A 27927-nucleotide genomic window follows, 5' to 3' on the forward strand; every position below is an offset into this window, starting at 1 on the left:
CTCTCTCCCCCTCCCCTTCTCTCCCTCACGCTCCCCTTCTCTCCCTCACTCCCCCTCCCCTCTCTCCCCCTCCCCCTCTCTCCCCCTCCCCCTCTCTCCCCCTCCCCTTCTCTCCCCTCCCCCTCTCTCCCCATCCCCTTCTCTCCCCCTCCCCCTCTCCTTCTCTCCCCCTCCCCCTTCTCTCCCCTCCCCTCCCTCCCCTCCCTCCCGCTCCCCTTCTCTCCCCCTCCCCTTTCTCCCCCTCCCGCTCCCCTTCTCTCCCCCTCCCCCTCTCCCCCTCCCGCTCCCCCCATGGCACCCCAGGTCCAGTCTACGCCCCCAAGCGCACTCTCTGGACTCTGATTGGCTGTCACGCCGCTAGCCGGCGCCGCGGCCCTGTGCGCAGGCGCAGTGTGTGGCGGGCGATCGCGCGGGCGGGGCTTTGCGCAGGCGCGGAGGAGCGGGGCGGGGTCGGGCGGCCTGGCTGCTGGGGGCGCAGCTCGGGAGCCGCAGCTCGGGGGGGCGCAGCTCGGGGGGGCGCAGCTCGGGGGGGCGCAGCTCGGGGGGCGCAGCTCGGGGGGGCGCAGCTCGGGGGGGCGCAGCTCGGGGGGGCGCAGCTCGGGGGGCGCAGCACGGGGGGCACCATGCTGCTGCGCTCGGCCGGTCTCGGTCTCGGCAGCCTGGCGTTCTACGCCGGCATGCTCCTCCTGGCCGCCCTGGGCGTGCGCGACGTGCTCTTCGGCGCGGAGGAGAACAGGTGCAGCATGAGCTACATGTTCGAGCTCCCGGAGTACCAGGTACCAGGTGGGCTGCGTCGCCGCCGGGTGGGTGCCCGGTGCCTCACCGCCTAGGGGCAGCCCCTCCCCAGGTCTCCTGCTCACAGGTGTCCCAGCCCCTCCCCAGGTCTCCTGCTCAGGTGTCCCAGCCCCTCCCCAGGTCTCCTGCTCACAGGTGTCCCAGCCCCTCCCCAGGTCTCCTGCTCACAGGTGTCCCAGCCCCTCCCCAGGTCTCCTGCTCAGGTGTCCCAGCCCCTCCCCAGGTCTCCTGCTCACAGGTGTCCCAGCCCCTCCCCAGGTCTCCTGCTCACAGGTGTCCCAGCCCCTCCCCAGGTCTCCTGCTCACAGGTGTCCCAGCCCCTCCCCAGGTCTCCTGCTCAGGTGTCCCAGCCCCTCCCCAGGTCTCCTGCTCACAGGGGTCCCAGCCCCTCCCCAGGTCTCCTGCTCACAGGGGTCCCAGCCCCTCCCCAGGTCTCCTGCTCACAGGTGTCCCAGCCTCTCCCCAGGTCTCCTGCTCTCAGGTGTCCCAGCCCCTCCCCAGGTCTCCTGCTCACAGGTGTCCCAGCCCCTCCCCAGGTCTCCTGCTCAGGTGTCCCAGCCCCTCCCCAGGTCTCCTGCTCACAGGTGTCCCAGCCCCTCCCCAGGTCTCCTGCTCACAGGTGTCCCAGCCCCTCCCCAGGTCTCCTGCTCACAGGTGTCCCAGCCCCTCCCCAGGTCTCCTGCTCAGGTGTCCCAGCCCCTCCCCAGGTCTCCTGCTCACAGGTGTCCCAGCCCCTCCCCAGGTCTCCTGCTCACAGGTGTCCCAGCCTCTCCCCAGGTCTCCTGCTCACAGGTGTCCCAGCCCCTCCCCAGGTCTCCTGCTCACAGGTGTCCCAGCCCCTCCCCAGGTCTCCTGCTCAGGTGTCCCAGCCCCTCCCCAGGTCTCCTGCTCACAGGTGTCCCAGCCCCTCCCCAGGTCTCCTGCTCACAGGTGTCCCAGCCCCTCCCCAGGTCTCCTGCTCACAGGTGTCCCAGCCTCTCCCCAGGTCTCCTGCTCACAGGTGTCCCAGCCCCTCCCCAGGTCTCCTGCTCACAGGTGTCCCAGCCCCTCCCCAGGTCTCCTGCTCAGGTGTCCCAGCCCCTCCCCAGGTCTCCTGCTCACAGGTGTCCCAGCCCCTCCCCAGGTCTCCTGCTCACAGGTGTCCCAGCCCCTCCCCAGGTCTCCTGCTCTCAGGTGTCCCAGCCCCTCCCCAGGTCTCCTGCTCACAGGTGTCCCAGCCCCTCCCCAGGTCTCCTGCTCACAGGTGTCCCAGCCCCTCCCCAGGTCTCCTGCTCAGGTGTCCCAGCCCCTCCCCAGGTCTCCTGCTCAGGTGTCCCAGCCCCTCCCCAGGTCTCCTGCTCACAGGTGTCCCAGCCCCTCCCCAGGTCTCCTGCTCACAGGTGTCCCAGCCTCTCCCCAGGTCTCCTGCTCTCAGGTGTCCCAGCCCCTCCCCAGGTCTCCTGCTCACAGGTGTCCCAGCCCCTCCCCAGGTCTCCTGCTCACAGGTGTCCCAGCCCCTCCCCAGGTCTCCTGCTCTCAGGTGTCCCAGCCCCTCCCCAGGTCTCCTGCTCACAGGTGTCCCAGCCCCTCCCCAGGTCTCCTGCTCAGGTGTCCCAGCCCCTCCCCAGGTCTCCTGCTCAGGTGTCCCAGCCCCTCCCCAGGTCTCCTGCTCACAGGTGTCCCAGCCCCTCCCCAGGTCTCCTGCTCACAGGTGTCCCAGCCCCTCCCCAGGTCTCCTGCTCAGGTGTCCCAGCCCCTCCCCAGGTCTCCTGCTCTCAGGTGTCCCAGCCCCTCCCCAGGTCTCCTGCTCAGGTGTCCCAGCCCCTCCCCAGGTCTCCTGCTCACAGGTGTCCCAGCCCCTCCCCAGGTCTCCTGCCAGCTCACAGGTGTCCCAGCCCCTCCCCAGGTCTCCTGCCAGCTCACCGGTGTCCCAGCCCCTCCCCAGGTCTCCTGCCAGCTCACAGGTGTCCCTGGCCTCTGTGCCCCAACCCCAGTTCCTTGCTCAGTGCTCTGCTTGCCGTCTTCTGACTCGGCTGCTGAGCCTGGGCTCCTCTGCAGAGAGCCATCTGTTTAGAGACCCCAGGGTCTTCTGTGCCCACCCAAGGAGGTTTCCCGTGGAACGGTGTTGCGGGTCCTCTTATTTTGCGGGGTGTGAGCAGGTGCGCCTTTGTGCCTGCCAGTCTGAGTTTATTGGTCGCCTCTTTCCAGTTGTTCGAAAAATCTTTAACTGGTGTAATTTGTTTTCTCACTGTGTTGGCGGTTAAGAGAACGGGTGTTCTCTCTCCCTCCTCTCTCCTCTTCCTAGCCCCTCCTCTCCTGCCCTACCTCATCTGGCCCTCTGAATATTTTCAGTTTTGGTTGCTTCATCAGTTCAGGCATAGTCGAATCTAAAATTTCATGCATAAACAACTGTATCAGGAAGGGTGACAGCATGTCACACAACAGTCTAAAGATATTTTGTCTGAATGATTTTTTCCAAGCACATCCAATTCTGAAGTCCAGTGGTGCAGATAATTCTCTACCATAAAGGTGTATGTTCTGTAAACCGTGCACGTTGGCGAATGCACTACTGGTTTGCTGTTAGAACTGCCCCAGGCTGCTTTCTTTAAGGTGAAGGAAGGATGCAGATGGCCTTTGCTTCTGCACACAGGCTGTGATGGAGGGGTGTATGGCTTGTGTTAGTCAGACCTTAAATACATTTAATCTCTATATTGCTGGAGAACAGCCTTTCCTGTGAGCAAAATTCCACTTGACATTTGATTTTTCTGAAACCATCGCCTTGGCTTTGCCTCAAGTGAAATATTAATGGTTGGAAGCATTCACATGTCACTCTAGTTCTTAGGTGACTCTAGTGTTTGCCAGAAACTAAATATTTAGACTTTTGGCTTATATTATTTAAACTGAAGATAGAAACCTTAATATGTCCTTTCATTTTTCTATGGCTTAGTAATTAGGAAACTTCTGGTAGATTGAAGTAAGTCACTTCAGTCTCATATTACATTGCAGAGTTTGACTTACAAATATTGCAACCATACGAGAAAATTGTGGTTTCTTTTCATATTGCTTACAATTATTGAAACCATTTTGATACTTGAAATTGGAGAAATTGCTTAGTGATAAGAACAAAACATATGGACCTCACAGTTGCACTTCATGCCTCGTGCTGTTTCTGGAAAGAAGCAAGATTAGTAGTCAATGCAGAAGTGCTGCTCGACGCTGCTTTCTGCTGCACACTATGATCATTTTGCTTCACACTGCCTTTTTGCGGCTTTCTGCTTACGTTGACATGAGTTGTTAGTAAAGCAGTACTGTTTACAGTGGCAAGGGTGTTTTTGTTTTTGTTGTTTTGTTTTTGCTGTTGTTGCTCGGGGCTGATTTGTGAGTGGAGAGAGAGAGGGAGAGAAGGAGAGAGAGAGAGAGAGAGAGAGAGAGGGAGAAGTGCATCATAGCACTGAAGCTTCCCTCTGTGTGGTGGGTGTCAGGCTTCACCCTGCGTGGTGGATGTGACCTAGCAGGTGCACTGCCAGATGAGCTATCTTACTGGCCTCCAGTGCGGGGATTTTTTAATCCACAGTTTTACTAGGATTGTTTTGTCTTGCTGTAAAAAACTGTTTAATTCACTAGAACGTTTGTTTGACATTTAGTCTTTTCTATTTTTCACACCAGTGTTTTACCAGTACAGTTAAATCCTGCTTATAGAAATTAGGAGTCCGGTAGTAGCGCAGCAGGTTAAGCGCATGTGGCGCAAAGCGCAAGGACCGGCCTAAGGATCCCGGTTCAAGCCCCAGCTCCCCACCTACAGGGGAGTCCCTTCACAGGAGGTGAAGCAGGTCTGTAGGTGTCTGTCTTTCTCTCCCCCCTGTCTTCCCCATCTCTCTCCATTTCTCTCTATCCTAACAACGACAACATCAATAACAACAACAATAATGACTACTACAACAATAAAAAGATAACAAGAATAACAAAAAGGAAAATAAATAATTAAAAATTTAAAAAAAGAAAGAAAGAAATTAGTCACTTTGAATTATAGGAAGATTTCTGGAGAATTGAGGTGATTCTATTAAGAATTAGTAGTTCTTAATTTTTATTTTTTTAATGTTTTCATTAGTGATTTAATTAGTGGTTTACAAGATTAGAAAGTTACATACCGCACACACCACCAAAGTTGTCTCTCCACCCAGTCCCCCAGCAATGACCACCATACTTCTTACAAAGTCTTAGAGAAAGTTTGGCTTTTCTTTTTTTTTTTTTTTTTTAATATTTATTCCTTTTTGTTGCCCTTGTTGTTTTATTGTTGTAGTTATTGATGTCATCATTGTTGGCTAGGACAGAGAAATGGAGAGAGGAGGGGAACATGGGGTGGAGGGGGGGAGAAAGATAAACACCTGCTTCACCGCTTGTGAAGAGACCCCCCCAGTAGATGGGGAGCTGGGTGCTCAAACTGGGATCCTTAAGCTGGTCCTTGTGCTTAACCCGCTGCACTACCACCCAACTCCCTAGGCTTTTTTTTTTTTTAATGTCTCACATATGAATGAAATTGCATGTGTATTTTACCAGCTTACATTGCTAAGCATAATCACTTCACGTTCCATCCATTTTGTACAGAAGGACACAATGTCACCTTTTTAAATTGCAGAGTAGTATTATTACATTGAGTTTGCCTCATGATTTCTTCATCCAGTCATCTGTTGATGGACATTCAGACTGCTTCCGCTTCTTGCCTTTTGTGAATAATGTGGCTATGAACATAGAGGTGCATATGTTCCTTTGAACTGGAATTGTTTTCTTGTCCTTTGGATATATGCCTAGCAGTGGCATTCAGTATCAGATGCTGCTGCACCAGCTTGCATACCCACCAACAGTGTGTCAGAATTCTTTCCTACACCCTCCATAGCACTTGGCCTCTCTTGACTTGTTGACCTGAGCCATTCTCACAGGCGTGAGGTGGCGTCTCATTGTGGTCTCAATTTGCATTTCTTTAGTGACAGGTGAAGTGGGGTACTGCTTCATGTCTGTGGGTCCTGTGTATGTCTTTAGAGAACGATGTACTCAGATCTCTTGCTCACCCTTTTATTGGGTTATTTGCTCTTGAGTTGAGTTTTTTATAGGTGCGTGATATCAAGCTTTTCTCAGAGGTGTGGTGTCTGCACATCGCAGCTCACGTATCTTCTCCCAGTTGATTTGTCTGTTTACCTTTTTTCCTTTTGACACGTGGATGTTTCTTTTTAATTCAATATAGATTGTAATATTCCTAAGTATAGTTCCACATCATACCCACCACCAAAGTTCTGTTCCCCTAGCCCCTGCCAACAGTCAGCATAGTTCGCACAAAGTCTTAGGTGAGCCTGCAGTTTTTTTCCCTAAGTTCATGTGTTTCTCCTCTCCACATTCCACATATGAATGAAACCATCCTGTATTTTTCTTCCTTCCTTACTTCACTAAGCATAATACTTCAAATTCCATCCATTTTGTCCTGAAGGGAACAGTATCATCTTTTTCAGTTGCAGAGTAGTAGTCCATTAAATATCTGTTCCCATCTGTCAGTGGGCATTTTTATATTTGGTATCACCTGTGATGTACACATTGTGATTGTGTTCTAAAAATGTTTTATACAATTCCTATTGCTCACTTTTAATTATATTTTATTGTTAGACTTTTGCTTCCAGGAAACTACAACTCTATTTTGTGCAATCATTTTGATAAATCTGGTAGTAGGTGTCTCTGGAGGCATCTGCCCAGCCTGTCATGGTCTGTTGATGCTACTCCTTCTGTTCACAGAAGAAAACCGTGAGTGTGTGTCTTTTCCCACCCTCAGTGTGGCTGTGCTTACTTGGTCCTGTGTGGGCACCTTACCCCACTGGACCACGTCAGGTCATCTCACTATGGCTTGGCACTGAGATCCCAAGAATGACTCCTGTTGGTAGACAAGAGTTGAGCTGGTGTCTTCTGTGGTTCCTAATAGCCAGCCAGCTGATGGTTCTCCCCTGTGAGGCCCAGCCACAGGTCTTGCCTTTAGATAAGTGAACCATTCTTGAATCCCACTATTTGTTCTTTTCCATTTTTGTTAACTTAAGTGGGTTTCTGCCTGGAACTACAAAATACCAGAATAGCTACTTCAGTGGTGTACTTAAAATGCCAGCCTTGTAGTCTCTTTTATTTCCTTTCCTAGCCATATATTTCTTTTTAAAAAATAACTTTATTGGAAGAAATAATTGCCAAAAACAACTGTTGGCACATAGCTGTAGTTCCTTTCTTTGTGATAAGTGTCTACACAGAACTCCCATCAACAACTAAAGTCCTTCTCTGTTGCAACTTTCTCTTAAAAAGAGGTTTAGGGCTGCTGAGCGGGAAGCTGAGAACAGGTTTAAACAGTAGAGACTTTATTTGGGCTGATAGCTAGGTGCTGCACACAAGCGGCTCCATTTAAGGTAAAGCAAAAGAGAGGTTTATTAGGGCAGTACAAAAGTATAGGACATATATTTTAGTTACACAAAGGCAAAATAAGAATTATCATTAGAGGTTAAGAGTATGCTAGGTCCATAAAGTCTGTGAATAGTTATCAAAAGTTCAGTTCCCCCACACACACACCTGTGGACATCTAATTTTTGATAAAGGGACCCAAAATATTAAATGGGAGGAGGCTCTCTTCAATAAATGGTGCTGGGAAAACTGGGTTGAAACATGCAGAAGAATGAAACTGAACCACTTTATTTCACCAGAAACAAAAGTCAACTCCAGCTGGATCAAAGACCTAGATGTTAGAATAGAAACTATCAAATACTTAGAGGAAAACATTGGTGGAACATTTTCCCGCCTAAACCTCAAGGACATCTTTGATACAAATCCAATTGCAAGGAAGACTAAAACAAAAACAAATCAGTGGCACTACATCACATTGAAGAGCTTCTGCACAGCAATAGAAACCACTCAGAGACCCTTCACAGAATGGGAGAAGATCTTCACATGCCAGACATCAGACAAGAGACTAATCACCAAAATATACAAAGAGCTCACCAGACTTAGCCACAAAAAAGCAAATGACCCCATCCAAAAATGGGCAGAGGATATGAACAGAATATTCACTACAGAAGAGATCCAAAAGGCTAACAGACACATGAAAAATTGTTGCAGGTCACTGATTGTCACAGAAATGCAAATAAAGACAACACAGGGGTGAGATACTGCCTCACCCCTGTGAGAATGTCATACATCAAAAAGCACCAAAGGCTTGAACTGGGTCCTTGTGCGTTGTGTGCACTTCACCAGGTGTGCCACTGCATTCATCTCCATAGATCTCTGAATAGTTTTTTTTAAAAGAACATGTTTTAAGTATTTTTGCCATCAGAATTATCTCTGGGATTTGTGTCTGCACGGTTCATTTCTGTTGGCCACTGTTTTCCTTTCTTTTTAATGGGGGGGGGGAGAGGGGAGGATGAGATAGTGTCTTTGTGTTTATTTGTGTTCCAGTGCCTGGCCATTTTGATTATGGTATCCCTGTAATATCATTTGAAGTCAGGGAGTGTGATGCCTCTGCTGAAAAAGCCTTTGATAAGATTCAACATCCTTTGGTGCTTAAAACATTTTTTTAAACTAAGGATAGATAGAAAATTCCTTAAACTGGTTGAGTCTGTAAATGCAAACCTGTAGTCATCATCATCCTCAGTGATGAGAAAGAAAACATTTGTAGGTATGGGGCTTCTGAATATATTGCCATTGTGTTGACAGGCTGTTCATGACAACACCTTCACAAGAACTTCTGTAACGACCAGAAGTCCGACTAGGTCAGTGAGGTTTTTCAGTAGCTGCGAACATAATAGTTCTTAATCTGGGGTAACATGGACTTACAGCCAGGTGTAACTTTGAGCTATCTGGAAAAAGAGTCTGTTGGGAATGATGGGATCTCATCGCAGCTGTCCCAGTGGGAGACAAAAGATGGCGTGGACAGAAAAGACTGTTCTTGCATTTGCTGGCCGTCTGTATGTCTCTGGTGAAATGTTTGTTTAGGCCCTCTGTCTTTTTAAGTCAGGTTGGTTGTATCATTTATGGTTTTAAAATTCAATCAGCAGTTAATATTCTTATAGTTTCTCTCTTTTCCTTTCAAGGAGCAGAACAGTATATACTTTATTGTCAGTCATAAACACTTACCTTTTGGAAGGGGCTTTAATATCTAATTTATATTTTGTTGAAAAATATTATGCACATTACTGGTTCATAGGTTATACAGTAACTTTTTGGTTTGCTTTTTAAAGATCTTTAAAATTATTTTTATTAGAGATAGCCAGAAATTGAGAGGGAAGGGAGAGATAGACATTTCAAGCCTGATGTCTCTGGACACAGTCCAAAGTGAAACATGCTGAGGTGGTCCTGGTTGCGTTGATTGGGTTGGGATCAGCAGATGCAGTATCAGTTGGTATGCATTGGGAGAAGCATGCAGGAAAGTGAGCCCCACCCTAGAGGATCCAGGACTGGGAGAAATATGGACTTCGTAAAGAAAGGGGAAGGTTCCTACTGTCTTAAGGGTTTAAGAAGGCAATAGATATAGTTATGACCAAATTATTTGGCAATTGGGTTAGTTTTGAAAATCTATCTCATTGTTAGGATTTGCTGTGGCATACAGAACCTCACTATTAGTAATGTATGTCCTTCTATGCTATTTACATATCGGTGAATCTTATAAAGGAATGTCACCAGTCGCTTCTGTTCTCCCTGGTCTAAGCTGTTGGGTTACTGGTTGAGTACACATGTCACAGCGTGCAAGGACATGGGTTCAAGCCCCCCATTGCCCACCTGCAGGGGGAGTACTCGGTTAGCCCTTGAGGGGAGTTTTTACCTTTTCATCTAGAGACACCACAGCTCTGGTTGCCTTCCTCCACCATCCGGTAGCTTGCAGGTTGATTTTCTTTTAAGTGATGTACGGCCCGGTCACCCTGAAGGCACTTGATCTCGCCTACATTGTGTTTACAGCCAGAGTGTGTAGTAGGGCCAAAGTTAAAGAGACGCATCACAAAATAGTTCAAAATAGAAAAAAGATCTTATCAGATAATGAAAAGCTTTTATCACTTCTAAATATCATTGATACTGGTACTAAATGAAATGCTTTTCCCAGAATGTCAGTGTGTAACTTGTTGACATTGTCTCCCATTGTCAGTGACTACTTTGAATAACCTGTATTCACTGGGAATTTGCTTTTCTGAAGACTGCATGGTTCAAAGTTTATGTAACTCAAGGGCCCAGGAGGTCTTGTAAGAAGAGTGCTGAACTTGGGAATAGGTGTTCCTGAGTTTGACCACAGCACCCCATGTGCCAGAGTGTCTCTCTCCCCCTTCTGTATTGTGTTAATAAATTTTAAAAAATCGATGGTTTCATATAACTCATATGAATAAAGCAAAAGTAGAACTTGTTTTGTGCATTGACAATGGTTTTATTATCAGTGATGTTTTACACTGCACTATTTCAGGTCGTGTAGTTCATGATAGATACAGTGAAGTTGAGTTGTGTTTGTACAACTGAGTAGCAGCAGGGAGGTGACTGAACCTTCAGATGCATGCCACATGTGTGCAGGGCCTGAGCTGGACCTCTGGCATCACAAAAACACGAAAGGCTAAAAATAGAACGTCGTATTTGTTGAGGTGCTGCTCTGGTATCTGTCTTTTAGTAAGAAGAAAACTGACTAGAATCACATTTTTTTCTCTACTGTAGAAAATCGGACTTCCAAAGAAACTGGCCAGAAGGTATCCTGCCTATGAGTTGTACCTTTATGGAGAAGGCGTCTACGCAGAAGAACATAAACTCTTCCCTTTGACAGGCATTCCAGTGCTCTTCCTTCCTGGTAACGCTGGGAGTTATAAGCAAGGTAAGGCTCCTCAGAAATGAAATTTGAAAACTATTAAAATTCAGTTGGGGCTCCGCCAGCTCCTAGGACCATGGCCAACACGGAGCGCACCTTCATCGCCATCAAGCCGGACGGCGTGCAGCGCGGCCTGGTGGTCGAGATCATCAAGCTCTTCGAGCAGAAGGGCTTCCGCCTCATGGCCATGAAGTTCCCTCAGGCCTCTGAGGAACTCCTGAAGCAAGACGACATTGACCTGAAAGGCCGTCCGTTCTTCCCTGGGCTTGTTAAGTACATGAACTCTGGGCCAGTGGTGGCTATGGTCTGGGAGGGGCTGAGTGTAGTGAAGACAGGGAGAGCGATGCTTGGGGAAACCAATCCAGCCGATTCTAAGCCAGGCACTGTTTGAGGGGACTTCTGCATTCAGGTTGGCAGGAACATCATTCATGGCAGTGATTCAGTAAAAAGTGCTGAGAAAGAAATCAGCCTATGGTTTAAGCCTGAAGAATTGGTTAGCTACAAGTACTGTGCATTTGATTGGATTTATGAATAAGAAGTGGACAAAGTCCATTTTGACACCACTTGATGATCTATGGACACCGCTGTTCATTGAGGTGGAAGCAATGGGATTGATCTTCCTTTGTTTGTTTACCAGTAAAGCCATTGGAAACTGGAAAAAAAATTCAGTTGGAGAACTTACCACTTTGTGTCATGACTATATGAGGCATTCCGGAAGACAGACAGAGGTGACACTTTGTGAGAGAAAAGTCGCTGAGAACTGCACACAGGGAAGCATAGTTGACTGCCTTGCAAAGAGTGAGAAGTGTGGAAGACAGAGTTTAAGCGGGAGTAAAGTAAAATGCTTGACCTACCGTGAGGTCATGAGTTCATTTCCACTATCACACATGCCAAAGTGATGCTCTGGTTCTCTCTCCTCCTTTTCTCTCTCATGAATAAACAAGTAGGTAAATCTTACTTATTTACTTATTTACCAGAGCACTGCTCAGCTCTGAATCATGTTGATGCAGGGATTAAACCTGGGATTTTGGAGCCTCAGGTAGACATAACCACTATGCTATCTCTCCTGCCCAATAAATAAATCTTTTTAAGAAGAATTTACTGGGGCCAGGCGGTGGCATACCTGGTTAAGTGCACACATGACAGTGCACAAGGACCCAGGTTCAAGCCTCTGATCCCCACCTGCAGGGGGAAAGCTTCAAGAGTGGTGAAGCAGGGCTGCAGGTGTCTCTGTCTTCCCCTCCCATCTCAGTTTTTTTGTCTATATCCAATAATAAATAAATATTGATTTAGAAAAAAGAATTTAATTAAAAAAAAAGAAAAGATGAAGTGGAAAGATGTTACAGGAATTTAGGAATTAGCAGAAGAAAGATGTTTGTGTTCTACCTGGAGGCTTGCAAGGCTGCTCAGCAGCTCAGTTGAAATGCTTTGCCCTGTACGTGACCCAGATATGAGCCCAGCTCTTACTACGCTGGAGGAAGCTTCAGTGCTGTGGTCAGCGCCTGTCTGTCTGTCTCTCTGCCTTACCTAGAAAAGGAGGGGAGATGTGGGAAGGAAGGAGACTAAAACCTGCAGTGGGTGGAGAAGAAAGCAGGCCGTCATCGGTACTCAACACTAAACAGGAGGAGGTTGAGGGATTTATGACACAGGGTTATTCCAGAGGTAATGAAGAGGACACCGCAGGAATCAAGCTATTAGATGTTGGCCTGGAGATACAGTTCTCCTTCAAGATTTTATTTACTTATTAATGGGAAAGACAGGAGGAGAGAGAGAAAGAACCAAACATCACTCTGGTACATGTACTGCCGGGGGTTGAACTCGGGACCTCATGCTTGAGACTCCAGTGCTTTATCCACTGCACCACCTCCCGGGCCACAGAGCTCTTATATTTGACATAACCACCAAGCAATCTGTGAGTTAAGCTAAAATCCGCTGTTTTCATCATTAAATGACATACTATTTTATATAGTGAGAACAATATTTCAGCAGTCCGTGTGCACTTGTTTACAAAGCATTAGTGGGGCACCTGCTATGAGCCAGGTGGTTCTCTAAAGGTTTAGAGATCTAGAGGCCTCCCCTTGTCAAATCTACAAATTTTTGTTGAGGTGTCTGTGGAGCATAGATGTCAGCTGTGTTAAAAGCTAGAATGTGAAGTAGCCTAGGTTAGGGAATGAGGGTAAACAGAGTCAGGAGGTGGCTGGCTTGGAAGTGTCCATGAAAAACCACTAGAACTTCACACCTCAGCAAAGACTTGATTACAGCAGTGGACTGAGGTGTCTAACTGCTGGGCTGTCAGAAAAGTCAGGATGCATTTTTGCATAGAAAAACAGATGAATACTTCCTGACTTTTCTGACAGACCAGTATTTGAAGGAGACTTAGAGGCAGGAAGATGTTGTGCAATTACAGGCAGACTAGAACAAGTGGAGAAAGATAGAAATGGAAAATGTTGCCACAGACTCCATACAATCTACTACAAATTGTAGGAAAGACTGAATTTTTATCTAAATGTGATGGGATACTCTTGGTGGATTTGGGGTAGGAAATGATATGATTCGATATTTTTGCTAATGTTTTTGAAATAGAGCACAGTGCAGAGAAACGCATAAAATATAGATATTTGCTTGATTTCTTAAAAATAAAGTGGATATCTATGTTAACAAAACCTAAGTCAAGAAGCAAAACACCCTGTATTTGCTCCTTCTTGATTAACACTCTAACTAACACAGTTCTGTCCTGAGGTGGTACTTTTCTTGACCATAAAGAAAGTAAATATAAGTGAACTTGGAAACATGAAAATAAATAGACATATGAGGTCACATGTTATTCCATTCATAGAAGTGTCTGGAATAGGCACGTCTGTAGAGACAGAAAATAGATTGCAGAAGTATTAAGAAGGGACTAAAGTATGAGTTGTCATGAATACAAAGGATTTTCCTTTTGGGACTGGTCATGTCTAAGTTGGACTATAGGAAGGATTGCTGTGAATATGATAGTCGCTGAATTGCGCACTTGACATGGTGAGCTGTATAGTATGTGAATTAGAATGGCCAAGAGGCATTTTGTTTGCTAAATCACACACTGCAAGTTTACTACTAGTTAATTTAATCAGTTCATAAATAGACCCTGTTAAAAGATTTACAAAGCAAAATGAAGACAGTGGAAATAGGAAGACAAGTGAGGAAAACTACTAGAGTGGTCCTGGCCAGAGATGCTGGTGCTTGGGCTAGAGAACTAGTGGTAAAAATGGCTAGAAGTCTCATGTTGGGATGTGCAGAGCACGACAAGACCTACTGATTCTAAGATTGAAGGCCACATGTAAGAAAAATAAATTAGGGAGTCGGGCGGTAGCGCAGCGGGTTAAGCGCAGGTGGCGCAAAGCACATGGACCAGCGTAAGGATCCCGGTTCGAGACTCCGGCTCCCCACCTGCAGGGGAGTCGCAGCACAGGCGGTGAAGCAGGTCTGCAGGTGTCTGTCTTTCTCTCCCCCTCTCTGTCTTCCCCTCCTCTCTCCATTTCTCTCTGTCCTGTCCAACAACAATGACTTCAGTAACTACAACATTAAAACAAGGGCAACAAAAGGGAATAAATAAAAAATTAAAAAAATAAAGATTTCACTTTTAAAAAGAAAAGGATAAATTAAGATGAATTATCTAAACAAAGTGATTAGCAGACACTTCTTACAGGAATGTTTCTAATTAAAATATTTCTGTGTAAGTCTTGTTTCTTACTCTTCAAAGAACAATTTCCCTCCTCATAACTGGTACTGCCCCTGCTGAAGGGGAAGCAAGTAGAAGGTCCTGACAATCACTTTTTAACAATTTGAAAAGTATTTAGGGTACAGGACATAAATTGGTAGTGTAATTCTCTCAAGTTGATACTTTTAAAGGGTGCCACTCTGTTAAGTCAGAAGTCAGGTACTATCTGAAGGGGGGAAAAATAAACATACCATTCCATAGTGATAGGTGGCAGTTTTAATGACTGAGCAATCTTTATCGGACTTTGTCTTCCTTGATCACGATATATTTATCTTCTACATCTGTGCTCCAAATCCTGAAAGTTGTTTTTTCCCCGATGTGCCAGAGTTTTGCTATAGCTTCACACCTACATGACCCCATCTCTCCCAGCAGACTCTTTTTCTACTTAATTTGAGAGGATAATAGACATCTTAGCAGCTGCCACGCATGGTCATGCATGATGCTTCTATGTGGAGCTGGGTCCTTTTCCTGCTACCCCCTTAAAATGTACACAGAAGCTTTAACTGGGTTTAATCAGGAGTACCGCCCAATCGATGTTTTTAGCAGCACTTTTACCTTTGGGGTGTGTCCCTGAGCAGCTGTGGGGAGGGGCCAGCATGTGAACTGTACCTCTCAGGCGATGATGCTGGTAAGAGACATCTTACTGCTTAGGATGAGCTCCCAGGGTGGTCCTGCTCTTCTGACTCTTTCCCCAACATATCCTGAAATCGACTATTCATATTGAGAGAGTGAAAGGAGGTCTTGTTAAGAGACCTTAGAGCAAGAATAGGTGAACCTTAAAAACTAACATGCACTGCAATGTTTTCTTCTGCAGTTCGCTCTGTGGGCTCCATTGCACTTAGAAAAGCAGAGAACATTGATTACAAGTACCACTTCGACTTCTTTAGTGTGAATTTTAATGAAGAACTGGTAGCACTGTATGGTGGAAGTCTTCAGAAACAGACCAAATTTGTACACGAATGCATCAAAATAATTCTCAAGCTCTATAAGGTAAGAGATCAACATGCGGCTAGTAGACTCAACTAGCTTTAAGGGCTCAGTATGCGTTGATTTAATAATGATTAACAAGACTAGGATAAGAGGGGACAATTCCACACAGTTCCCACTACCAGAGTTTCATATCCCACCCCCTCCATTGGAAGCTTTCCTCTTCTTTATCCCTCTGAGAGTATGGACCCAGGATCATTATGGGGTACAGAAGGGGGAAGGTCTGTCTTCTGTAATTTCTTCTCTGCTGAACATGGGCATTGGCAGGTGGATCCATACCTCCAGACTGTTTCTATCTTTCCCTAGTGGGGCAGGGCTCTGAAGAGATGGGGTTCCAGGGTATATTGGTGAGGTCATCAGCCCAGGGAAGTCAGGGTGGTGTCATGGTAGCATCTGCAACTTGGTGGCTGAAAAACATTAAGATATAGAGCAGAACAAATTGTTTAGTAATCATGAACCTAAAGGTAGGAATAGAGCTGATGAGTTTGGGGTCTCCATTTTGAAAAAAGCTAGTAGGTCTATTTTAGGTATGTTCCAAGGGACCCGTGACTTTACTGATTTTTGCCTGAGCCCAACAGCTAACATGCAGGTGGGCTAAAGGTATTGTCTGGGGAGCTGGTGTCGGAGTTGGAAATAGAACTAGAAAGCTGGATCAGGGAAGAGAGTAGTTCCCAAGTATGAGGATCCAGTACATTTTAAACTAGTTAATTCTCTATAGAAGTTGATGTAATGAGAATACAAGTTTTTGTTTTGATTTGATTTGACACTTGTGATTTTTGAAGATTAAGATTAATTTTTCAGGAGTCCTATGACTATAATCTAAGCAGGCTTTGGTGATTCTCTGCGAGGACTCCCAGGACTCCATATATAGTTGTACTTCTGATTATGGCTTATTACAGTTAGAAAATACAAAGCAAATTCAGCAAAGAGGAAAGGGACAAGGGATAAATGGAGTCTGGAGGGAAGCAGCTGTGCATGCCCAAGAGTTTTCTTGTGGAAGAGTTAGGCCAGGGATTCCAGATGCATTTGATTCCAACAGCAACACATTGGAACATATGTGAAGTGTGGGTTTCAAGAGAAGTGCGTGGGAGGCTTGGTGCCCCAAGTTTTTGTTTGGAGTTGATCATACAAACACTTGTGCCTAGTCTCTACTGAAATCCTAATTAAGATAGCAGAGGTGCATGGACCAGACCATTTATCAGTCAAGTGTAGCACTGTGAGCCATTGTTAGGATTTAGGAAACAACGGGAATGACACAGATCTGAGGCACCAGACCTCAGCACGGTGCTGACCTTACATGCAGTCCATTGGGAGGTAGTAGTTTGTAACTCCTATCTCAGCTCTTGTGCACAAGGTTTAATTAATTAATAATATCAAGAGAGAAGACATGGATGGACGGACGGTGTTGAGAAAGTTTGGTACTGCTACTACTATATATAGACAGAAAAGATTTTTAAAAACAATACTTTGAAAATAAGATACATAGTTGTCAACAAATAAAAATTGTGGAATTGTGGTTTCTTTTAAACCCAGAGACACATTGGAGAAATAATTTGATAAGGTATATTGACATGATGGTAGTATATTGCTGTGGAAACATAACTATTCTGACTTTTGGTGATGTTTCTAATTTCACATAGATGATCTGACTTCTTATACAATTAATTATTCTATACCAAATATAGAATAACATGTACCAAATATAACTCTGTCCTTTAATCCATCTTCACAGTTTATAATCCATGATTTAGTAGACCAAGTGTTCTGATTTGGTTTAGAAAAACCAAACCGTAGCTGTTAAATTGTTTGACCAAACGTGAAATAGTTGTATATATTAATTGCAAGTATATGAAAATGTCTTAAGATGAGAGATTACCTGAATAGTTGACTTTTTCTGTGAAATTGGTCATGTCAAGAGAAGCATACATGGTACTTTATATTAATAAATAGTAAGCCATATTTATTTATGCCTCGTTGATTTTCTTGAATAGGGCCAAGAATTTGCTCCCAAAAGTGTGGCGATAATTGGTCACTCTATGGGTGGCCTTGTTGCAAGAGCACTGATCACACTGAAGAATTTCAAACAAGATCTGATAAATCTCCTGATCACACAAGCCACACCGCATGTCGCCCCTGTGATGCCATTAGATCATTTCATCACAGGTGATTACAGAAACAGACTGACTGTTCTACTTTTGTCTCGCGTCTGGCAGATTCTCGCAGCTCTTCTTTCCGTTGTGCTAAATGTGCTAAAGATTTATCTACATAGAGAGAAGATCAATTTTATTTTCCATTCATTTAAAAAAATTTTTTTGTCAGTCGTATTCCCTCCCTCCGTGCTTCCTTTCTGTCTTTTCCTTTTTGTCTTTCTTTCCTTCGTTCTATATTTTATTTATTTACTAGAGAGAAGAGAGAGAGAACCAGAGCATCACTCTGGTACATGTGCTGCTGGGGACTGAACTCTGGACTTCATGCTTGTAAGTCCAGTACTTTATCTACTGTGCCGCCTCGCTAACTACCCCCCTTTCCTTTCTTTTAGGGTCATGCATATGCTGAAGCAGGCATACTCTAAGCAAATATCTTGGTAGCTTTGTTGTATTTTTTCAGCTTGGCTACTGCACTCATTACTTTTGATTTCTGCTCTGGTTTCTCTCATACATTCTCTGACTAAAATTTCTCCCCGTGGGTTTTTCATTTCAGTGAACACTGTTAGGACCAGACTTCTAACATGTTCTGTAGTAATTTATGCAGCCCTGTTAAACTTTGGGTTTTCTTCGTGTTGCTGTTTTGGTCTGTCATTGAGGGGCCTTTATCTTTTCATCCTGTTTGGTGCTCTTTTAAGTTGAGGGTCAGCATCTGTGTTGATTCCAGGCAAGATCATAACATTGGCATCAGAGCATCTTCACCTCTGTTGCAACCAGAGCTTGAGGTGACAGGTGCCTAACAGACACTGCCGCCATAGACAGGAACCAGGTCTGGAAAGCTGGTACTCAGTGCAGGCTGTGACAGCATCCCCTCTCAGGAACGGTGGACAGCAGAATTTGACAGCATCCCCTCTAGGGAACGGTGGGCAGCAGAATTTGGCAGGCTGTGGATTAACTGAGGATAGCTCCTCCCAGATTTCATCACCAGGGCCTGTTTCTATGGAGACCGCATCCCACTGGAAGGCTGTCAGCAAATAGGATCCATCTTTGGGAAGGCTGCCCCACAGCTTCCACCTGCTCTATAGCTTTAATTTTCTCACCTCTTGTGAAGTTGTAGGCTGCATTGCAGGAGGATTGTGGTGCCCCCAGTTCAGCACAACCTACCCCCTGCTTGCCAGATGGAAATTCCTTGTATTTAAGTATCTTCCAGCTGCAGCTTGTTGTTGCACAGGGCTTTTATTTCTTGGAGGAAGGTATCTCTTTATTCCACCTAGGTGTGGACTTTGTGTCTCTTACAGGGGAGATGTTTTGGAGTTCAGGTCTGTCTATAGGTGGGTTTCCATATACTGTTGTATTTTTGCCATTGTGGGAAGAGAACACTGGCCACAGGCTCTCACAATTCAGTCATCTTGACTTCAGGCAAAACAGTATCTTTTTCATTTTTTTTTTTTTAAATTGACATCTCTAGTAACTTTTAGCGTTTGTATTCCAATTTAATGGGAAACACAAAACATATATAAAGTTACTGATCTTACTAAAAATAGAAAAGTATAGGTAGTATTGCTTATAGACTTCATATGGCTTGAACAGAAATTCACTTTATTATTTTTTAGTGATTTAATATTGATTTACAAAATTATAAGATAACAGGAGTACAACTCTGCACTTTTCCCACCACCAGAGTTCTGTGTCCCCAATCTCTCTACTGGAAACTGTAGTAGTTCTCCCAAGGTCACAGATACGGGTTGACTCTTATTTCTGTAACTGTCTGTCTCTCTCTCTCTATATATATATATATATACATACCCCCTTTGTTGCCCTAGGGCCCTGCCTTCTCTTCCTTTCTACTTCATTTTTCCTCTTCTTTCTCTCTGGGTCTTGAGGTCCTGACGGAATTGAGGCTCAGAGCCCTCTGGTCATCTTCCACTAATATTTCTCTCCCTCTGGAGTATGGACCAAAATTCTTTTGGGGGAGCAGGTGGGAGCTCTGGCTTCTGTCATTGCTTCCCCACTGGACATGGGTGTTGGCAGGTGGATCCACACCCCCAGCCTGTGTCTGTCTGTCCCTAGTGGGGCAGGGCTCTGGGGAGGGGAGGCTCCAGGACATATCGATGAGGTCACCTGCCCAGGGACGTCAGGGTGGAATCTGCAATTTAGTAGCGAAAAGGCAGTAAGATATAAAGCAAGGCAAAACAATAAAAAGCAAGTAAGAAGTACAGATAGAGCAGAAGAGAATAGGCGTCCTAAGGTGGAGATAAACTAGAAAGTCTATTTTATTTTAGGTAAGTTCCTAGGGCCTAGGACTCCAGGCCTTTTTGTTTTATTTTGATAGTGGAAGTGAATTAAAAACATTGTCTGGGAAGATGGTGTCAGAGTTTAGAATAGGGCTAGAAATCTGGATTAGGGCAGAGAGTAGCTCCCCAATATGAGGAAAATATACAAATACCATTGACTGTTAACCCCACGGATCTGACCCAGGGCCCATGTCTATTCATAGTCAGCACAGGAGGCTGTGTGACCTCTGAGTCCCTGTCAGTCTGAACTCGCAGTCCATGGTCACAGCTGGGAACCTTCCAGGCTGCTCTCATGTCAGGACCTGTCTTCGCCTTCCTCGAGGGGCAGAGCAGGCTGACCAGTCTCCCTTCAGAGAGTGGGGAGTCCCTACCATGGCTGCTCTGCAGTGAGGACAGGTCCTGGAGAGGCCACAGGAGGGGCTTATGATGATGTTCCTTTTGGAAGGGACCGTGATGGTGGAGAGAGGGGATCTGTTAGAGGTTTAGGCCCATCATATCTGTGTGGAAATCCCAGGATTCCCTGACTAGAGCCCCAGATGATGGGGTGGCCTGGTACTGACCAAAAAGGCCATCAATAAGTGAACCCATCTCTTGCTCTTATCCAGCTTTTGTAGACCTCTTTATCTGGTGAGCTTAGACTTTCTCCCAGTTGTTAAAACATTGAATGTCATTTGTTGTTTCCAAACTGGTATTAGGTTTGTGGCGTCTGGTCTCAATTTGGGAAGATATACACCTTGAGTGTTAGTGGGGTCTAAGTTAACCTTAAGTTTTATCAGCATTTACATGTGTGATGATAAAGGTTGTCACAGGTACAGTAGCACTTTATTCTTAATATCGTAGATAATGTTGCAGGGAACAACTACTAACTTTAAGTGTGTTTATCTCCTACCAGATTTTTATCTGACCGTAAACAACTATTGGATTCTAAATGCTGGACATATCAATTTAACCACCCTTTCTATAGCTGGAGGATTCCGAGATTATCAAGTTCGTTCAGGATTGACTTTTCTACCAAAATTAAGCCATCATACCCGTGCCTTATCTGTTGTGGTAATCTTTTTAGAGATTCTACTAAATTGGCAATGTGATGGACATGGTGGAGCTCGGAAGCAAAGAGAATGTAGCTGCTTGGAGTGGGGTGTGTGTGTAGAATGTGAGTGAGTGACAGACATGAATGTTGGGAATCAGGCATAATGGTTATGTTCATAGAGAATAAAAAGAGCTCCCAGATTCAGTGTCAGGTCTCTCTCTCTCTCTCTCTCTCTCTCTCTCTGTCATAATAAGTAAACAAAATTTTCACCATTGAAAATTTGCTAAAGATTGTATACATACATAGATATGGATGCAGAGTCCCAATGAGGGTTTTCTCTGGGACTCTACATCTGTACAACTCCATCACTCCCAGAAGACAATTTTTTTTTTTCATTTTGACAGAGGGCAAGAGACAGAAAGAGAGAGGGAGGGAGGGAGGGAGGGAGAAGGAGAGAGACTGCAGCCCTGTTTCACAGCTTATGAAGTTTTCCTCCACCTGTATGTGCTCCCTTGTGGCAGCCTGGGGCTTGAACCTGGGTCACCGAGCATAGTAACATGTATACTCTGTTGGGTGAGCCATTACCTAGTCTGGTCCTTTCATTCTGAGGAATCGTTTTATCTTATTCGGAAACAAGTGACTATACAGTGACTAGAGATGTAAATACAGTCTGAAGACCTCTTCTTATAGCTGAGTAATCTGCTATGTGACTAGTAGTAGAATGTCAATATAGCATGTATGCCTTAATGGTAAACTTGAGTGAATTAATTTTATCTCTGAGGAAATGTTGTTTATAAGACTAAGACTTGCCAGTGCAATAGTGATGTTTCAGAATGAAAAAGTAGGCCTGGGGCACTGAAAGTGCATCTGTGTGGGGCCCCATCACCATTAAAGGAAGTGCAGCTGCACACACATTCACACTCACATTCACACTCACAGACACACTCACACTCAGACACACTTTTAACTTTTTCATAAACTATGATTTATTAGATAACAAACTCTGTCCTTTACGCCAGTAATGAAGAGTTAAATTTTAGCAAGGAACCTAGATGCCTTCATTTTCTTAGATTTTTTTATTATTTACTTTTTTTTTTTTTTTTGCCTTCAGGGTTACTGCTGGGGCTCCAGGCCTGCACTATGAATCCGCTGCTCCTGGAGGCTATTTTTTCCCTTTTGAGGCCCTTGTTGTTTATCATTGTTGTTGTTGTTAACAGACAATATATGCTGAATTAAGCCATCATGACAGTTAAAGAGAATTATTTCTGCATAAATATCTCCATGTCTTTGGATCACCTTCTGTAAGAATGTTTCCATTTGAGAACATTTTTATCGTAGAATAGTAAAGCTAGTGTTACATGTTTCCAGTTTAGATTGTAAGAATTTCAAATCTTTGGGAAAATAACATTTGTGTTTTTCCTTTCATTTGATAATTTATTGTCTTCTTTTAGAGTTCAGCAGTACCTAAGACCTGGGTCTCAACAGACCACCTTTCTATTGTGTGGTAAGTTAATAGAAGTTTTAGTGTTTTGTGGTGTCCCTCCTTATCAACTTATTGCTTAGATTGTTAGCTTTCTCAGAGTTTTCTTCATAAATAAGTATTCAGATAAAGATTAAATTAGGGCTTTGAATTCTGATTTTGTTTCCTTCTCATCTGTGTTTGACCAAGACTCCTTTCCTAGTGTATAAGTTCCCCCAAAGAGTCAGTAACATTAGTCTCAGATGAAGCTAGAGTCAAATAGCAATCTATTTTTTCCTAGCTGCCAGGGCTTCACTGAGGCTTTGCGCTTTTACCACTCCCTGGGGTGGGGCTGGGAGTTAAGGGCATGAGAGGGAGGGCAGCATAGTAGTTATGGCAAAAAGACTTTCATACCTGAGTGTCCAAAGCCTCAGGTTCAGTCTCCTCTCCCAGTAAACCAGAGCTGGGCAGTGCTTTGGCAGAGAGAAAGGACACATGTGCAAGCCCGAGAGATGGCACAGTAGATAAGGTGTTGGAACCTCAAGTGTGAAGTCCTAAATCTGTCCCCCAGGAACATACGTGTATGTGTGCCAGATTGATACTCTGGTCTCTTCTCCCCTCACAAATCTTAAAAGGGAAAAAAAAAAAAGAAGAAGATGTCATTGATGATTTCAGCACTCCTACTGGAAGGTTTTTGCTTTATCTTTTCTTCAAATAAAGTGTTAAAAATGAGGTGGGGGGATGAAGAGGAGGTGTAGCAGGAGGGACACCACAGCACTACTTTAACACGCATGAAGCTTCCCTCTGCATGGCTCTCCCGTGTGTTGTCCAGGGCTCAGGATCTGGGTCCTCACACCTGGTAATTATCAGTGTGCTATGCCAGGTGAGCCATCTGCCTGTGTCCCACATGCCACATTTTTAGTCTGTCTTAGGCATGTCTTAGACTCAAGTACACTGTAGTCAGACTATCTGAGCTCATGGCCTGTCACCAAACTCAGACTTGATTATTTTAAGGAGTAGCGTATGGTAAACATCGTAAATTTCATTTATCTTTGCTATAAATGAAATTTACATATAGGTGAAATAAGGGCTGTGTGGTGATGCACCTGGCAGAGAATGTGCTCCAGTGTACAGGGTTACAAAGACTTGGGTTTGAGCCCCTGCTCCCCGTCTACAGTGGAGGGAGCCCCTGGAGTGAAGGAGGAGTGCTGCAGATATCTCTCTGCCTTCTCCTTCCTCCTCATACAGTCATGACCTTGGTGGTTATGACTGGATGAGTAACCCACACATAACCTTGGTGGCAAAAGAAGGAAAGAAATAGGTTAATATGGCTTAGAAAGCTCATTAGAATATATGGATAAAATTTGCCTTAAAGTCTGTATTTGAACATTCCTCTGGCTGAGCAGTCTGTAAGAACTGTATATAAAATTGGGGTGGGGCTCGGGAGGTAACCCAGGGGAGCATATGAAGCCAGGTCCCCGGCTCAGTCCCTGGGACCTCTGTGTCAGAGCTGGACAGTACTGTGGTGTCTCTCTTTCAGAATCTGAGATGGGACAGACAGTGCATCTACATAGATAGAGGAGGGGATTTAGAGAAGTTAGAAGGGGCCGGGTGGCGGTGCACCTGGTTACAATATGCAAGGACCCGGGTTCAAGCCCCCAGTCCCCACTTGTAGGGGGAAAGCTTTGTGAGTGGTGAAGCAGGGCTGCAGGTGTCTCTCTGTCTCTCCCCCTATCACTCCCTCTCTACTTCTGGCTGCCTCTATCCAATATATAAAGATAATAAAAAAAGAATTTTTAAAAAAAGAAGTTAGAAGAACCCTTGCAGTTATACTAGCAAATAAACATCTGGGAAATTTTAATTTGCTTTATTTTCATGAGTTTTAACTGTAAGATAATGTGCTTAACCACAATGACTTGTTATATAAATTTAGTTTATAGCGTTAGAGTTAAGGGAAGCAAATATTTAAAGAGTTCTAAATAATAAAATTGCATGTAGATAAAGAAAGAAAACAAATTTTAAGCTCTAAGAACAAAATGGTGGTTATGAAAAATGGGAGTAGCTGAGGGATCCAAGTGGCTTGGTGACAAGTGGTACTAGACTTCCTGGGGAACATCCCTGTACATACATACAGGTAACAGGTGAGCTATAAAGCTGTAAGTCTAAGTAGAACTGTGTGTACATACATACAGGTAACTGATGAGCTATAAAGCTGTGAGTCTCTAAACTGTGTGTGTAGACTTCCTGGGGAACATCCCTGTACATACATACAGGTAACTGATGAGCTATAAAGCTGTGAGTCTCTAAGTAGAACTGTGTGCGTAGCAAAGTATATGTGTGTGTCTCTATTTTGAAGTTTTATTTGTGATACTTATTTGACTTCATAGGTGTAAACAGTTGCAGCTGGCTACCGTTCGAGCATTCTTTGATCTTATTGATGCAGACACTAAACAAGTATGTATTTTTGAACTGTGATTTACTACAGTAAAGTAAAAGTGTGTTTTACAGTAGTGATGCATTTAATGTTTTTTTACCTTGACTAAAACAGAAAGCCTACACCTTCAGAGTCAGCTGCAGTTCATTTCAATAAGCAAATTATCTCTTATCTGATCACGAGTAATAGTTTGTGTAGAATATAATTACAAAAAGAAGTTACACCTCAAATCTTTTTCCAGTTCTTTCCCCTTTGCTGTTCTGAATTTAATGTACATCCTAAGTTTTACTTCCCTTGTCATATCAAGTAGAAACAGACAGGGAGGGAGGGAGGGGTAGAAGGAAGCCACCGTGCCACTTCTGTGTTGATGAAGCTTCCCTGGCACCTTGCATGGGGTTCCCAAGTGATGTCAGGACCTTGATCCCGGCTCCTTCTGCATCGGAAAGCATGCACTCTGCCAGCTGGGATTTTCCCAGCTCCTATTCTCACTTTTTTCATTTAAGGAAAATAGTTCTTGCAAGGTGCTTTACAGCTTAATTTTTTTGTAACATATCATTTATTTATTGGATAGAGACAAAGAAATTGAGAGGGAAGAGTGAGATGGAGAGAAAGACACCGGCAGCCCTGCTCACCACGCATGAAACTTTCTCCTGGCAGGTGGGGCTTGGACTCAGGTCCTAGAGCACCGTGACGTGCACACCTCCACCCACCCCCAGTAGTATATTATTTACATCATGCTGTATATCTCACTGGATTGTAATTTTCTTTTTCTTTTTCTTTTCTTTTGCTATATTTACCTGGTAGAATTGAATTGTGGGTTTTTGGGCAATCGGGTGATGGTTCATCTAAGAGGAGAGACACAAGAGACATAAGGGGATTAAGTAGTCTGTAACAAACAGTGATGTGTTTGGGGTTGTTCTGTCTGCAGAATTGCTTTATTTGGATGGGGAGTGTAATAGTCTCGGTTCTTTTTTGAAGAACTGTCCCAATCTAATATGTAAGAATTACAAGGAGTCAGGTATTTGTTCTACGTGGTGCAGAACCATTCTCTTGGTAAGAATTGCTAGTATTCAGCGGGTTAAGCTGAGGTGGCGCAAAGCACAAGGACCGGCATAAGGATCCCGGTTCGAGCCCCTGGCTCCCCACCTGCAGGGGAGTCACTTCACAGGAGGTGAAGCAGGTCTGCAGGTGTCTGTCTTTCTCTCCCCCTCTCTGTCTTCCCCTCCTCTCTCCATTTCTCTCTGTCCTCTCCAACAACGATGACATCAATAACTACAACAATGTTAAACAACAGGGGCGGGGCCAGGTGGTGGTGCACCTGGTTGAGCCAACATGTTACAACAAGGGCAACAAAAGGGAAAATAAATTTAAAAAATAAATAAAAGATTGCAATGCCTGGTGAATCCTAAGGAGTTGAAAAGCTCTCGGAGACCATGGCCCTTGCCGGCACTTCCTTGTCTTTCTCATCGTGGGTGCTTGCTGGGGTCAGTGACCTGTCAGTGCTCAAGAGGAAGAACTGAACCGTGGTAGATTGCAGATGGACTTGATACCTCAGTGTATGTATTTTTAAAGTGATGAGTCGATTAAAACTTGCCAACATTTACTGTGTTAGAATATTTTAAAAACAGACAAAAAAGCTAGTGTGTCTTCTGATTTTTATTCCATGAAAGAAAGGGTTATTTTGGTGCAAAGAAAGTGAGTAGCAGCAAGGGTCAGGGCATCCAAGGGAACATGATTGACAACTCACATTTCCTCTAGTAGCCAGTATCTCTTTTAAGGATCTACCTTAAAAAAAACTTTATTTATTTATTGGATAGAGACAACCAGAAATCAAGAGGGAAGGGGGAGATAGGGAGAGAGACAGAGAGTCACCTGCAGCCCTGCTTCACCACTTGCAAAGCTTTCCCCCTGCAAGTGGGGTCTGCGGGCTTGAACCCGGGTCCTTGTGCATTGTTAACATGTGTGCCCAACCAGGTGCACCACCACCCGGCCCCATAAGGATCTATCTTTTATATATACATAATTCTTTATTTTTTTTTAAATTTTATTTATTTTCCCTTTTGTTGCCCTTGTTGTCTTTTTTATTGTTGTTGTAGTTATTATTGTTGTTGTTATTGATGTGGTTGTTATTGGATAGGACAGAGAGAAATGGAGAGAGGAGGGGAAGACAGAGGGGGGGAGAGAAAGATAGACACCTGCAGACTTGCTTCACCGCCTGTGAAGCGACTCCCCTGCAGGTGGGGAGCCGGGGGCTGGAACCCGGATCCTTACGCTTTGCGCCACCTGCGCTTAACTCACTGCGCTACTGCCCGACTCCCAATTCTTTATTTTTTTAATATTACTTATTACTGGATAGAGACAGAGAGAAATTGAGGGGAGATAGGAAGAGAGACACCTGTAGTCAGTCCTGCTTCACCACTTGCAAAGATTTTCCCCTGCAGGTGGGGAGTGGGGGCTTGAACCCAGGTCCTTGTGCACTATAATGTGTGCACTTAACCAGGTGTGTCACTGCCTGGCCCCTGCCAGTATATTCTTTATTGTAGGATGACACTGGTCTGAGTTGGCAAGCTAGTCATTTACATTCAGTAGACTGAAAGAGCTCTTAAATTCTCTTCTGAGTCCATATATCTTTATATGTATTATTCTTAGTTGTTACTGGAGATACCATATGTAAGGATTGAAAGCCCAGACTCTTAAGTAAAACTGCCTGTACTTGAATTCTAGTCTAGATTCTTCATAGGAGCATGCTTTAAATTATCTGCGTTTTAGTTTCTTTATACGTACAATGTAGATTACAAATGTACTATCTCTTTGAGTCCTTACGATAACTAAATTTGTTAATAACATAGTAAACACTTATGAGTGCTGCACTCAGAGGAACTTGTCACTTATTATTTCTGGAAGCACAGTGTTATGGAACAGTAAGTGCAGAAGGATACAGAATGTATCACTGTTATTTCCAGATAACTCAGAATCCCAAGAAGAAACTGTCTGTTTTGAATCACCACTTTATAAGACACCCAGCAAAGCACTTTGAGGAAAGTCCAGTGATCATTTCTGATTTAACAGGTTGGTGGTAATAACACATTTTAATTTTAAGTGAATATTTGATGGTTACTTTAGATATATTTGGAACCATCAAAGCCTTTTAAATTGTGATCCTTAAGGTTTATTATGAAGTTATACTTTTATAAATGTCCT

At 44.6% G+C, this 27927-nt stretch overlaps 1 protein-coding gene and 1 pseudogene across 3 annotated transcripts in view; both read left to right on the plus strand.

Moving 5' to 3' along the window:
• The first annotated feature begins 622 nt into the window (after positions 1–622).
• The window catches only part of PGAP1 (post-GPI attachment to proteins inositol deacylase 1), a 71500-nt gene continuing 44195 nt past the window's right edge, over positions 623–27927 (plus strand). For all 3 annotated transcript variants that reach the window (XM_060177531.1, XM_060177530.1, XM_060177532.1), the window contains exons 1-8: positions 623–776; positions 10474–10627; positions 15193–15368; positions 17357–17528; positions 20696–20853; positions 22285–22337; positions 24680–24746; positions 27690–27795. In XM_060177531.1, coding sequence (XP_060033514.1) covers positions 624–776; positions 10474–10627; positions 15193–15368; positions 17357–17528; positions 20696–20853; positions 22285–22337; positions 24680–24746; positions 27690–27795 — 1039 coding nt within the window. In that variant the 5' untranslated portion in view covers position 623. The remainder of the gene's footprint in view (positions 777–10473; positions 10628–15192; positions 15369–17356; positions 17529–20695; positions 20854–22284; positions 22338–24679; positions 24747–27689; positions 27796–27927) is intronic.
• On the plus strand, positions 10634–12248 carry LOC103124626 (nucleoside diphosphate kinase B-like; annotated as a pseudogene).

The sequence above is a fragment of the Erinaceus europaeus genome, chromosome 18, assembly GCF_950295315.1.
Source record: "Erinaceus europaeus chromosome 18, mEriEur2.1, whole genome shotgun sequence".
NCBI lineage: Eukaryota > Metazoa > Chordata > Mammalia > Eulipotyphla > Erinaceidae > Erinaceus > Erinaceus europaeus.